We start from the raw sequence: 14,506 nt of genomic DNA, 5'->3' as shown, positions 1-14,506 counted from the left end.
CAGGGAATCTTCCCAACCCAGAGATCGAACCCAGGTCTCCCGCATTGCAGACAGATTCTTTAACAGCTGAGCCACAAGGGAAGTTCAACTTACTCATCTCTAAAATGGAAAGAATCTGAAAGTAAGAGGTTTGTTCCTTTGAGAGTAGGCTGGCTGGGACAATTTTTGCATCAGCACAAACTGATTTCACAGCCCAGGTATAGAAAAGAGGATTCAGTATATGGAGGCCACATCGGCCGATTTTAAAAGAGGGCTAGTGCTATGGAAAACAGTGTGGAGATTTCTTAAAAAACTGGAAATAGAACTGCCATATGACCCAGCAAGCCCACTTCTGGGCATACACACTGAGGAAACCAGATCTGAAAGAGACACGTGCACCCCAATGTTCACCGCAGCACTGTTTATAACAGCCAGGACATGGAAGCAGCCTAGATGCCCATCAGCAGATGAATGGATAAGGAAGCTGTGGTACATATACACCATGGAATATTACTCAGCCGTTAAAAAGAATTCATTTGAACCAGTTCTAATGAGATGGATGAAACTGGAGCCCATTATACAGAGTGAAGTAAGCCAGAAAGATAAAGACCAATACAGCATACTAACACATATATATGGAATTTAGAAAGATGGTAACGACAACCCTATATGCAAAACAGAAAAAGAGACACAGAAGTACAGAACAGACTTTTGAACTCTGTGAGAGAAGGGGAGGGTGGGATGTTTCGAAAGAACAGCAGGTATATTATCTATGGTGAAACAGATCACCAGCCCAGGTGGGATGCATGAGACAAGTGCTCGGGCCTGGTGCACTGGGAAGACCCAGAGGAATCGGGTGGAGAGGGAGGTGGGAGGGGGGATCGGGAGGGGGAATACGTGTAATTCTATGGCTGATTCATATCAATGTATGACAAAACCCACTGAAAAAATAAATAAAAATAAAATAAAAAGAAAACAAAAAAAAATAGAGGGCTAGTTTAAGTAATCTTTTAATTCAAGTCAAGCAATTCTGATTGATTTCTCAGGGAAAAAACTAATTGGGTTATCCTACTTGAGTTCACTGTTAAAGACTGTATTCTTTCCCAAACAACTCTATTGATGGGGGGAGGAGCAGCAATGGAAAACAACAAAAAATGAGAACTAAAAAGTACATAGGAATCTAATGATCTTTTAAAGACCATCAGGTGAGACAGCACACTCCTACACAGGTAAGGAAACACAAAACCAGGAGTGTCCAACACCTGTGCACCAGGCCCAGGGCTGCTGGAGCCGACAGTCGGGAGGGTGAAAAACTGTTTCACTTGCCTCTGCTGCCATTGTGCCCACTCTGACCACTGGGGAGAACCAGAGGGTGAGTGAAAGCCTAGGAACTAGGAACTCAAATTGGACCATCCCCTGCTTAAAGCTTGTGAGCAGCTCTCTTACTGCCTGACCTCATCCAGTCCCACCCTCTCCTCCCCTGCTGGAAGCCCAGTGGACTTTCTGTCCCTTAAACATGGTGACCCTGGTCCCACCCTAGACCTTGGTCCTTGCTATTCCTTGTCCGCGGGGCACTCTTCCTTCAGACCCCACACAACTGGTTCCTGCTACATGTCAGGTTTCAGCTCAGCCTTCTGTCTACCAAAAAGGATCAGCACAGACCCACCTAGCAGCCAGTGTAACTGCCTTCACAGCAACCCTCTGCTTGTCTTTCTGTCCTTGCCAAAGTCTTGAGTTCTCATCTGTCTTGTTTAGCATTGGCAGTCCCAACACCTAGATAGTCAAAAACATAAAAATGTGAACAGCTATGCTTCTGGGCAAGTCCTTAAGCTACTCTAGTGTATATTTTTATCTGTAGATAGAAAAAATTCTGTCCTACCTCCTCTCAGAACTATGATACTACACAAAAGTGGAAAAGTACTTTGAAACAAACTCTTGAAAAACTGCATTATCCTATTTCATCCTTATCTCATTCTCTGGCCCTAAGAATTCCTAGATAGAAACATGTCTTAAGAGTTCCACAAATGGTGACTCAACACAATGTCCAGCCCGCAAGAGATACATAAACACGAGATGGACTGCACCGACCTCTAACTTCTGTATACTTTTGGCAAGAAAACACTAGCAGTAGAGAAATGGCAAGATCTTCACATAAACTGTCAATTACATGTGACTAAGACAGCTAAGCAGGTAGGCAGTATGGTACCGCTGTTGAGCATGGGGTCAGACCTAATGTCATTCACCCAGCAGTGTGTGACCCTAAGCAAGGTTACTTCATTTCCTTGAACCCTGATGTCCTCACTGATCATCTGTACCATGGGGTACCCAAGAAGATCCACCGAAAGGGCTATAAGCAGTTGGCATAGCAGTTCAGTGCACAGGAAATCATCCATGAAGGGTGGCTGTCATCATCAGAAATATCCGTAATTCAGTTCCTCATTCTTGACCAACACACTTTAATTTACAACTTTAATATACAATATGATGTCCTTAATTTCTTGAAATTCTCACCTGGCTCCTGCAGGGAAACAAAAGTTGGAAAGCTTCAAATCCATCGCTCTTGTTCATTCAACTATTCAAGCATTCACTGAGCATCAATCATGTGAGTGGCCTTGCAGAGGAGTCAAAATCACCTTGCTTTCTCAACAGGCTTATGCTCTGATCATTAAAATGTTAATGACTGTGTGCAGGAATATTGGAAAATATATGAGAAGATAGGAGAGACTAGCGCTGCAGACCTATTAACATTGGAGAAACAAAGGCTTGGTGAGGACGGGGACCTCTGCCTGGTTCATAGCAAAGCCAGAGACACGAAACAAGCTGTAAAACAGCTTAACTGTTTGCCCTCAACCCCCACCCCCACATACTCAAAACTGCTGTGATTTTTATGTCAATAAACTACTACTAATTAAAATAACAGCAATACTAGTAGTCTGATTTAACAGGAACATATAACTGTCACTTAATGCTTCCTATTCTTTAAAACAATTTCCAAGGTATTTTGAATGCTGGCAATTATTAATGTGCGATGGTTTTTATGTTTTTTACATTTTTATGGAGGTGTAATTAAAATTAAAATGCAGATACTAAGGGTTTAATTCAATGAATTTTGACAACTGTATATACCCACATAACCCCCACCCTACCTCTACAGTTTCACCAGTATGTAGACTTCGTATGAATGGAATCATTATGTACTTTTAAGTGACATTTGCTTAATATGATGACTCTCAGATTAATCTAAATGATTGTGTCTTATAGCTTGTTGCTTTTAATTGTTGAATTATTATTCAGTTGAATGAATATACTGTAACATGTTTATCCATTCTCTCATTGAGGTACAATTAGGCCTAGTTTGAAGATATAATGAAAAATTTTTTACATGTCTTTTATGGACATACAGTTTTCATTTCTCTTGAGTAAATCCTAGGAATACAGTTGCTGAATCCTAGGATACACATGTTTAAGTTCATTAGAAACTGCCAAAGAATTCTACAAAATCATTGTACTGTTTTACATTCTTACTAGCAAATATTGCTAGTTGCTCCAAATTGTCACTAACATTTAAAGTTGTCAGTCCTATTTTAGCCATCCTAGTGAGTACAAAAGATACCTTACTGTAGTTTTAATTTGCATTTCCCTGGTGACTAATGACATTAAGAGCCTTTTTTCTTGTGATTATTGGCCATTCATTATCTTCCTTTGTGAAGTATCTGCTCAAGGCCTTTGCCCATTTTTCAATTGGATTGTTAATCTAATTTATGATTATAGGGGTTCTTTACATATACCAGATACAAGCCCTTTGTTGGATATAGATGCTATATTTTTTCCAAATTAGTGGCTTATATATTTCAGTCCTTAATGGTATATTTTAATAAAAGAAATTTTTGATGAGGCTAAATAAAATTTATTGTTTTTTTAATCAGTGCTTTTGTTTTTTCTCCAAAACTTTTTTGTCTGCCTTAAAATTGTTAAGATAGTCTCCTGTGCTTTCTTTTAAAAGCTTTAAGAGTCTGGGCTTTATTTTAGGTCTATTGTCCATGCAATGATTTAAAAACATTTTAAATGACAATGTCTTAATCCCTGAAGGATTTGTGAGGAAAAGAATTCCTCCCAGTATCTTCCTTTTGAAAGAAAAACCTCCTGATCTGGAAAATGAAATGGCCATAACCTTTTACTATTGAAAGAGTTGATTTCCATACAATTCCAAAATGTAACATTCCCATTTGCTCAAATTTTTCATTAGAACTATTTGTGCAACTACAAACAAGCTATCTATCTTGTCCAGCACAGCTGGTGCTTAAAGTCTTTCATCAACAGACAGACAAATGGGACCCTAAACTGTAACGAAGCTTAAGAAAAAATAATTTTTTGAAACATAAAAGGAAAAGGAAGATAAGACTAAAAGTGTGTAGGGGGAAGAGGAGGCAGAATGACAGCAAATGTGAAAATAGGAAAAGCAGAAATTAGACGTGATGTGTTAATTATTCTTTATGCTATTATAAAATGCACTGTTTCTTCGGAACCATCATAGGTGCAAAGTCAAAACATGTTTACAGACAAATGTTAAACATAACAAGAAACATGGGGTGCACGCATTTGGCAAGAGCTGAGCCTCTGTTTTCAGTCTTCATCATCCGGAGGGATACCCAATTCCTCATCCGTCCACTGGGAAGGGTCGGGATAAGGAAAGTGACCCTAAGGACAACCAATTAAAAAAAAAGTTCAAGAATCTATACTTCACAAAACTATTAATAATCTATACTCCATACAGTTGATTAAATTTTAAAAGAAATCTTGGGGGGGAAAATGATTTAAATAATAAACAATCCTTGATATACCCCAGGAGCAAATTCTATTACACTTCAACCATCTGATGGTCCAACTATTCTTCAATATGTTCAGAATGCGCAGCGGCCTGAATTTGAGAAGCTTGGCCACTTTGGAGCTTCCCCCTGAGCCGGCATTTGAGTATGAGTTTTGGATGGAAGGGAGGGGGAACGGAGACAACAGATTTCAAAGACACCCCACGTCACAACAGTCCCTGAATTGTTGTGAATCCCTTGACAACAGTGTTGTCCTGACTCCCTGACAAAACACAGTGTCTCAAACTGTCCTGTAGTTCCTGCTGGGAGACCTGGGCGCCTCGGGTGGACTCATTCCGCTTTGATCCTTATCTAGGGCGTGTCATCATCTCCGGCCAGACAGCCACACACAGACCTAAGAGCTGACCCACAGTGAGACAAAGCTGTCTCTGTGCTACCAGTTCACAGACACCAGGCGGCTTCTTTCTGGGGGACAAGGGCACAGAAATTCTAAGAGAAGTGGGACGCCAATCAACCTGATGCTTCTAGAACTCAGTGTAAATTTAAGATTTTTCCCTATCCTTAAAAAAAAAGTTAATTTACTGAAATTCAAAGTATTCTGGATCAATAAGCACGGATTTCAATGGCCTAAAAGTGTAATTTCCTAGAGAATGGTATCTGTGCAAATATGATTAAAAGCTCATTTGAGGCCAGTTACATGTTAGAAAGTCACCAGTAATTAATTTCCCTGCTTCAGGCAAATTAGCTCATATCCATTCCACCTCAACCTGCTTGCTGCCTTGGGCCTCTACACAGACTAGATGACATGTATCATTTAAAGGCATTTAAGGGTGAAACTTAACCGGCCGATGACCCCCTGCCCAGCTTGGAAGGTAAGAGAATTAGCTTCTGTAGTCTCCCTTCCAGATATGGCCACCAACTGGCAACTATAAGACACGCAGTACCTACCTGTACATCCCTGGGTGGAAAAGGTCAGAGATGATAATGTTTCCTAAAATAAAAGGATCCCTGCATATACATAAGGACAACATACCTCCAGAGAGAAGAACAGGCTACAAACAGAAAAACAATCTTCAGCTGTTAACACATCTTCCCTCCCCACACCCAAAGAAGGACAGGGACTACTCTCCTGCACTTACCAGCACAGCATCTGAGTCGTGCCAGAAGCGCCACAGAATCCAGAACCACATGGTCGCACTGAAGAACTCGGCCTGGATCGCCTGGGATCGGGTCAGCTGCGGGAACTGTCTGTACCGGGGCTCGATGTGCGCACCTCCGCCAGCCCTACACGACAAAACGGACGTGTGAAGCAGCTTGCTTTGTCTTCGAGCTCATCTAAAACTCTATGAGTTACAGCCAGAAACTAAACCTTTCTTTCTCTCCTCCAATACAAAAAAAGCCAGAATGATAATGGTCCCTTAAAATACTCCACTTTAAGCTTGCTGTAAACGTGTGCAGCGGCAAAAACTGGCCTGAACAAGAGGCTAATTATGATGTTCATTGAGTGAATATCCATACATTTTACACCAGATATGAATGTGTTGATTAGCGGGGTACTGGCCCCCCATGGTTGTTAAAGGATCACGACCTGCAGTAGGTCATTAGCTTATCCAGTGAAACAAATCAGCAAATTTTGTTCCGGAGAGCCATCTGTTTCCAAGACAAATTATGTCCTCTGCTGTATCAGTAATACAATCTTTATTAAAAGACCACTTTATGGAAAAGAGAACTTAGATCCTTTTTAATAAGGCAACAGCACTGGACAAAGCGACTTGAAACAATCAGTTTGAACAGGTTTTTCTGGTTTTTGTTTTTTCATTTAGATACTGTTGACAAGGTGTGGGATACCATCCATAGGACTCTACTCATTTTATTTTGTTGGATTATTATTATAGCTTGAATCTAACATAAATAATGTAAGTTGTATTTAATGGGGCTACTTTCAAGTCCTTTTCAGCAGCTATACATATACTATTAAATAGAAATGGATATTGAATTTCAAAAAAAGTTTCTATATAAAACGTGTTCACAAATTTCATTCCAGGTAAGAATCAGCTTATAAAGCAATGTTCCCTTTTGTTTGACACAGAAATGAGTATCTGTACAAAAACTTCAGTAAAATTACTTCAAAATACACTACAGTTGTGTGAACATTAATACTTCCATGGTTCTTGATACGTATTACCTAGTACCCTTTTTATTCTCCTCTACTCTTAAAGATTACTAATATTATTTACAGAGTGTCTTATCACCTGTCAGACACCACACCAAGCACTTTATATATTATCATTTAATTTTCAAAACAACCTGATGAGACAGATCTATGGTTATCAATGTTTACAAATGAGGACACTGGAGTATTACTGTTTGGTGGCAAAGCGCAAGCTCTTAAATACTGCCCACAAACAACATTAATTCCATATCTATGTATCTATCTATCAACATTTTTATTTGAAAGATCCTATATAAAATATTAATAGTAATTAGCTATGGATGGTATAAGAAATGGGTTTTATTCTTTCTGCATGCATGTGTGTATTCATGTAAGTATGTATCCTTTTTTACAGTAACCATATATTACTTTTTTTTTTTCAAACATTTATTAAAGCCAGCTTCTAAACTTTAGTCAGGTTTTAGGTACTCTTTTACTAACGTATAGTACTAATTTTTTGCTGAGAATATGATATTACATTTGTATGGAACTTTACAGATTACAAAGCGCTTCCATGTGCATTTATTGTTCAAGCCACCAATAACCCTCTGCACGACATGTTACTTTTAAAAGCTTCTGTCAAGCATCACTACTTTACACCCTGAATTTATCACACTGTTTCTGTATGTCAATTTTATTTAAAAGTACCTATGCAGGAGCTATCTGTGCATACGAGTAAGTGCCCATCAGTTAAACTCATTTAAAATAAGTTTTGAAAATTATAGTTTAAACCCCTTCCCAGGAACTCTCCATATTTCATTATTGTGAGAGTTACATCTTGTTTTAACTATGAAATAAGTGGGTCATTGACTGCAAGGTATAAATCTTTTTGAACGAAGATTTGAAACACTGCAATTAGAGAAAGGATGGATGACATAATGATTGCCATGATTAAAAAATATAAAGAGTCCACAAACATCTAATTTTATGCTCCGAGAGGTGGTTAACTGCACTAAGGCAAACTAGATAGGCCTGAACATCCTCCAAATAGAAACTACGACAGCAGATTAATTTTTTTTTAACTTTTAATAAATCATTAAAATCTTGGTATGGAAGTACCAAGAGCACAGCAGAGAGGAACACCCCCTCGTCTTCCCATGCAGGCTCAAAGGCTGTTGGTGGCTCTCGATCTCTGTCCTTCTCAGGTCACACATGCCTTTTCCTTCTCTCCATCCTACGTCTGTCCCAGTTCCATATTCATAACAGACACGTGGCTTTAAGCAAGTCACTCTTTTCATTTAGCTGGGTCTCAGTTCCCTAATAACAACAGCTATTTATACAATATTTGTCTGGTCTTTACAGGGCTCCAGCAACTCTGGTAAAAACACTTCGGAGATTTGTTATTCATTTACTTCCCTGGAAGTCAACATTATTATCCCAATTAAACTGGTGAGAAAACTAAGTTCTTAAGAGATCATGAAACTTTTCCAAGATGATACAGCAAGAGCGTGGCAGAGGTGAGATCTGAACAGTCTGAGGGCAGAATCCTGCTTTTAAACCACTATCTGCAGTGCCTCTTGGTAAAGTGTGGACCGTGGTCGGAGAGACCTGGAACATCACCTGAAAAAATCCAGGGTACTGTTTTCAGTCCTGCTCTTACTGGATCTCTCTGCACTCCCAGCTTGCTTTTGGTAGACCTGCCCTCCCTTGGCATCAGCACTGGACTCTCCAGTGGGTTTCTCCCGCTACATCATGGGTGACTCTGCTTTTGCTCACTCTCTTAAATTCTGGTATTGCAAAGGTAAACTCTAAAGGATACTATGGGCTTTGGGTGACAATAATCTGTCAACGTACCCTCAGGTGGGCAATGCTGATAATGGAGCAGGCTATGCATGTGTGGCTTGGGCGGTTTATGGCAAATCTCTGTACCTTCCTCTCAATTTTTTTTTTTGGAAACAGAAAACTGTTCTACGAAATATTTTTAAAAAGAAAACTTCCGACATTGCCCAAGCATCCACTTTTGGCTCTCTTCCCACCCTTCCCCACTCCATTCTCGTGCCTTGGAGCACTAATTCTCCACTCTGCAACCACAGTAATTTTTTAGAATTAAAATGTGGCCACGTGGCATCTGATTAAAACGACCGATCAGCGCCTCTGTTGGAAATCAGGCAGGCCTGTGTGTCTTAGTCGGTCAGTGGTGTCCGACTCTGTGACCCCCATGGACCGTAGCCCGGCAGGCTCCTCTGTCCAGAGGATTCTCCACCCAAGATACACTAGAGTGGGTTGCCATTCCCTTCTCCGGGGGAATCTTCTTGATCCAGGGATCGAATTCGGGTCTCCCGCATTGCGGGCAGATCCTTTACTGTCTGAGCCACCAGGGAAACTAGGGCACAACCACGCATAAGGAGCCTCTACCATTCTTTCCCTGCGACCCGAGGTCTCCGGCCTCACCTTGCCTCGAGCTTGAAGCTTCAAACTACCCTGTACAGGTGATTTCCTCAGCTCCTGTCCTTGCTTAAAGATTAACTCCAACTGTCTCCAACTGTTCAACTGGTCAGCTTCCCGGGGGCAGCCTCCCTCTGGGGCCGGGACCGTCAGATACACACCTCAATCGGCTCCCCCGGCCCCGGCGTCGCGCCGTCAGACTACAAGTCCCAGCATGCCTCAGGGGTGGAGGCCGCCGCAGACCAGGATAAGCCCCTGAGGCTCGGCGTCAAGGTGAGGGCGTCCCGAAGGCTAGTGCCTTCCTCTAGAAGCGGGCGAAGCCCCAACCCCAGGCAATACTCACCGACGGACGCCACTGGCTCCAGCCGCCCGCGCGCAGCGGCCTCTGAAAAGGTGGCCTCCAACGTGAGCGAAAGGCGACAGTCGCTTCAGAGCCGACATGCCAGCCATCTTTAGATCGGCCGTTGCCCAGGCCGCACCGCCGCCGCACGTCACTTCCGCTGGCACCCGGCCGGTGACGTCACAGCGCCGGCCCGCCCCTCTCCCTATGACATAAGGAGGGGCGGGGAAGCGGTAGTTACCGCCCCGAAGGAGCGTTCCAGTCCCTTCCCTGAGGTGAGGGCGTCCTGGGCCGCCTCCTGAGCGCGCGGTTCGCTCTGAGCCACCAGACTGGGCGTCGCTTTGCGGGCCTGGTGGCCCCCTGACGAAAGGTCATGGGTGTAGACGGCCCTGGCGGAGCCCGCGGATGGGCGCTCCGCTCCTCGAGCCCCTCGATGTTACGCGGACACTGAGAAACAACGCTGACACAGCTCGCTCTTTGCTACGGGTGCTGATCTAGGCGCTGTTACCCCACCCGGACCCGCCCCTCTGCCTGCTCCCCCGAATTAAGTACCCTTCCAGACCCTCCTAGGCTGCCAAATCCATTCTGAACAAGTCTGTCCTTCCCAAAGCTAGTCCATTGTATTCCTCCCCTGCAAAGGCTCCACGATTTCTTTAAAGCTTTCATCGTTATACGTTGTTGTGCAAACCTGAGCTTAATAACCAACCCGCAGCGCGTGGTTCTCAAATGTCAGCACCTAGACTGGAGGTATCAGAATCCCCTGAGGAGTCCGACCCCAGCTATTACGGCTGGAGTAGAGCCAAGGAATCTGAATTTTAGCAGGCCCCCAACATACGCGGTGCTCCCGATCCCTGGATCCTGAGCCAGCCCTGGATTCTTGGCGTTTGTCTCTTAATATTAAGTCCTGGATGAACTCCAAACTTCCAAAACTTTGGGGAGCTGAAGAACCCCTTTCTCCAGCCTTGAGAACCCCGGCTCCAAAATTCTTAGTGTCCCCACTTATGGGTTATAGTTTTCCTAAGAATTCTCGATTTTTATAAACTTAACCTGCCAGCCTCACACGTTGGAGATTTCGACTTGAAATGGATCACCTGCCAAGCACTGAAGACTTCACACTGAGTGATAAGCATGAAAAATTGGAAATTTATGGAGAGACACATAGAACTGAATTTAGGGATTTGAGTGTATTGAATATAACTGACACTCCTCTTGTGGCAAGATATGGGCCTCCATGTGCCCAGTAGCTAGGAACCTCTCTCCCGGGAGAAAGGCTTCCTCTGGGAGACAGTGAAGGACAGGGAAGCCTGGAGTGCTGCAGTCCAAGGGATCGCAAAGAGTCGGACACGACTTAGCAAACAAACAACATACCTTTCTGCAGAACTTACTGATTGACCCTCTGGCCCTGTAGAACTCATGGCCCTCCCCACATCCACCTGCTATCCCTCCCCACCCCTACCTTCTCCTGTCCTCCTAACTTCTAGGTATATAAACTGTAGGAAAGAATGTACTGTATTCTGGGTGCAAGTTGACTTTCCAGCTGATACGCAATAGTGTGGCTTTCTCTGGGCTACCATTCACTACTTACCCTTCCTAGTACATGTACAAACCACTAAGAGATGTTCATGAATGGGGAGAGCAGGGTCTTCCATCCTTCCGAAGAGAGCTCTTTGCCCATATTATAGAGCTGCCTGCCTTGCTACTAGGAAAGAACAATGCTGTGATTCCTAGGCCACAAAAAAACAAAAACAAAAACAAAAAACCCAGCTTAAACAAAAGCACTCCATACAACTTGATAGTCTGAAGATCTGGAGTTCAGCCTCAGCTCTACCAGTGATTAGCCCTGTCCATTTGGACAAGTCACTTCTCCAGGTCTCAGTGCCCTTCATCAGCCATTCAAGAGAGTACCTGGCCCACAGCATGTACTCAGCAATTTTTTATTACTTTGTCAATATTTTCCTGGCTGCAAAAGCTTTTCAGGTAAACTGAAATTCACTTACCCCCCCCCACCCCATCTTTCTTGCTCAATTACAAAATAAAAACTTTTAACTTTAATGCTGGCTTGTATTTAAAACAATACTGTTCTATAGACCATTTGTGGGGTCCTTAGCTCTAATGTTTTGAATCACTAATTGTGATTTTTTACTATGAAAAGTTTAGGGTCCCAATCAACACACTATTTTACTGTGTAACAGCAATGTGTGTTTGTGTTGCAGACACGTTCTAAAAATTCCAAGGGCAAATATCCCTGACTGCCTTTTGCAGGTTGCACAATGGCCTTCTTTTTGATTCTCAGAAAAGCAAACTGTTTGAATGAATGCATATTAGAAGGTGAGGGAAAGGATAACAAGCCCTGACACTGTTCTTAGCTTTGACAGGCAAATCAGTTCCCCAGTCAAATTTTAACTGTGAGGACAGACTCTAAATAGCCTAACTTATAGCATCTAACCCCAAATCAAAAATATATCCTGTAACTGGAAATTGAGAACACAGCAGGGGAATGAGGAAGGGAAAAAAAAAAAACTTGTTCACACGATTTCATTTTATTTAATTTTCTACTTTTTTTTTTTTTCCCCTGCACTGTATGTCTCTTGGAATCTTACTTTGAACATGGACCGTAGCAGTGAAAGCACTGAGTCTTAACCACTGACTGCCAGGGAATTCCCTAATTTTCTATGTTTAAAGGTTGCTTGATCACCCTTTCCCTCTAAGTCTCCGAAAGAAGAAAGGAACTTATCTTTCCTGCAGTTTTAACACAGAAATGAACCTTGTTCTTTCTACTTTGGAGGGATTAAACTGGGATCTCCCTTCCAAGTGATGCCCCACTGCCCCTTTATCTACTTACACCCAAGAAGTAGTGTTTTCTCCTTATGAAGATGAATGTACAAATCAAGTTTAGCCTTTTTAAGATGCTTATTTTAAAAATCAGCAAATTACCTATATTAAAGCCAAGCACAGCCATTAATAACCATTTTTCTCTTCAGTTCAGCCTGTATTCATTTTCTGTTGCTGCTGTAACAGCTCCTGAGCTACTGAGGCCCTCGGTTCAGCAGCCCACGAGGAACTACATGAGTGAGCCTGAATTCAGACCTACCCCAGAGGAGCCCGAAGATGCTTACAGCCGTGCAAGATTGAGCAGAGGATCCGCCAAGCTTCGCCCACATTTCTGACCTGCAGAGACTACCAAGTAACAAGAACAGTTGTACTAAACTGCTGTATTTGTGGGCAGCGTGTATGCAGTGAGAGATAACTAATGATTATCACAGTAAGTAGATGGAATTTATTGGCTTTCAAGGAAGGCTCAGAGGTGCTGGTGTTCGCACAGGGAGACACTGCTCTGGTTGGTACCCCTGTCTCTTGTCCCACAGTGCAAATGCATATGCATTTGGCACAAAGGGCTGAATATCTGGCTGGTTTGCCCATGAGGAGGGAGCTGAACAGGGTTACCTGGAGCCCCCAACCCTTCACTGCCTGATTCAAATGCCCTACCCTCAAGACTTTGAAAGTGCCAACAACATCTCCACCCCTCTAAAAAAAAAAAAGAAAGAAAAAAAACTGTATCCAAGGGAATCTCTGTCCAATATCTAAAGATAATTTCTGTCCTCAGTTGTTTCCTAAAAGACAGGAACTTTATCCTTAAGAAAGAAAGAATAGGAGAATCTATCAGAGAGCAGGAAGGTTTGACTTTCCACTCACTGTCTAGAGCAGTCTCCAAAACAAGCAGGAGAATCCACTGAGATGCAGGAGAAAACATTACTTTTAAACAAAATTAGGAAATTAAGCTTTATTAATATCCACTCTACAAACTGACCCTGGGATGCTCTAAGTCTATGCAGGCCAGCCACGTGTCAGACCAGCTTTGAGAGAATGGCCCGTGGGCTGGCCCAGTGCAGAGGGCCAGGCAATGGCCACCCCACTTTCCTTTACTGCTGGAGTATTGCTGGGCACTACTGCGAATTTCAAGTCCTGGTTAACAGGATGTGAAAATGTTAGCCATTCGGTCATGTCCAACTGTCTGCGACACCATGGACTATAGCCTCCCAGGCTCCTCTGTCCATGGGGTTTCCCAGGCAAGAAGACTGGAGTGGGCTGTCATGCCCTTCTTCAGGGGATATTCCTGATCCAGGGATCAAACCCAGGTCTCCAGTATTGCAGGCAGATTCTTTAGCATCTGAGCCACCAGGGAAGCCTTAACAGGAATGTAGTGATTATATTATCTATTTGTTGACATTAACCAAAAGTAGCCCTGTACAATGCTCAGAAAAACCAGTATCTAAATGCTAATATGTGAGCACAGGGAAACTTTAAGATAAATAGCAGAGCTGACTCTGTTCCTGTCTCTAGTATGTCACATTAACCACTGATCATTGTTTTTTTTTTCTTTTACCTTATAATAAAATTTAGCAAGAGAATGGCAAAAAAGATTTTAAATTATCAAAAGGATAATTTGAGATACAGTGAAACATGCCCTACGTGTGTCTGTGTCTTCAGAGATTTGCTGGTGATCGTAGAACCTGTATAAACCCTATAAATAAATTATATGTGCATGTATATATAAATATACGCAGCCCTTTACCAACAGGGCACATAATCAAAACTTTTTGGGGGAAAAAACAAAACAAAAAAACAACACAAAATACTTGGGGGAATTCCCTGGCGGTTTAGTGGTTAGGACTTGGTGCTGAGGGCATGGGTTCAATCCTTGGTCAGGAAACTAAGATCTCGCAAGCTATGTGCCATGCCCCCCCCGCCCCCCAATTTGGAAAC

The 14,506-nt window shown here is 42.6% G+C and overlaps 1 protein-coding gene across 1 annotated transcript; it reads right to left on the bottom strand.

The window, feature by feature from the left end:
- Positions 1–4,455: 4,455 nt before the first annotated feature.
- Positions 4,456–9,921, bottom strand: NDUFB2 (NADH:ubiquinone oxidoreductase subunit B2). Its single transcript, XM_043463882.1, has 3 exons — positions 9,746–9,921; positions 5,945–6,089; positions 4,456–4,677 (listed from the first exon to the last, which is right to left on the bottom strand). Exons 1-3 carry the CDS (start codon positions 9,850–9,852, stop codon positions 4,603–4,605), a joined length of 327 nt encoding a protein of 108 aa, XP_043319817.1. The 5' UTR covers positions 9,853–9,921; the 3' UTR covers positions 4,456–4,602.
- Between the last annotated feature and the right edge of the window lie 4,585 nt (positions 9,922–14,506).

The sequence above is a fragment of the Cervus canadensis genome, chromosome 3, assembly GCF_019320065.1.
Source record: "Cervus canadensis isolate Bull #8, Minnesota chromosome 3, ASM1932006v1, whole genome shotgun sequence".
In the NCBI taxonomy this organism is placed as follows: domain Eukaryota; kingdom Metazoa; phylum Chordata; class Mammalia; order Artiodactyla; family Cervidae; genus Cervus; species Cervus canadensis.
Note: the sequence above shows the minus strand (reverse complement) of the source record. Positions and strands in the feature narration are given on the sequence as shown.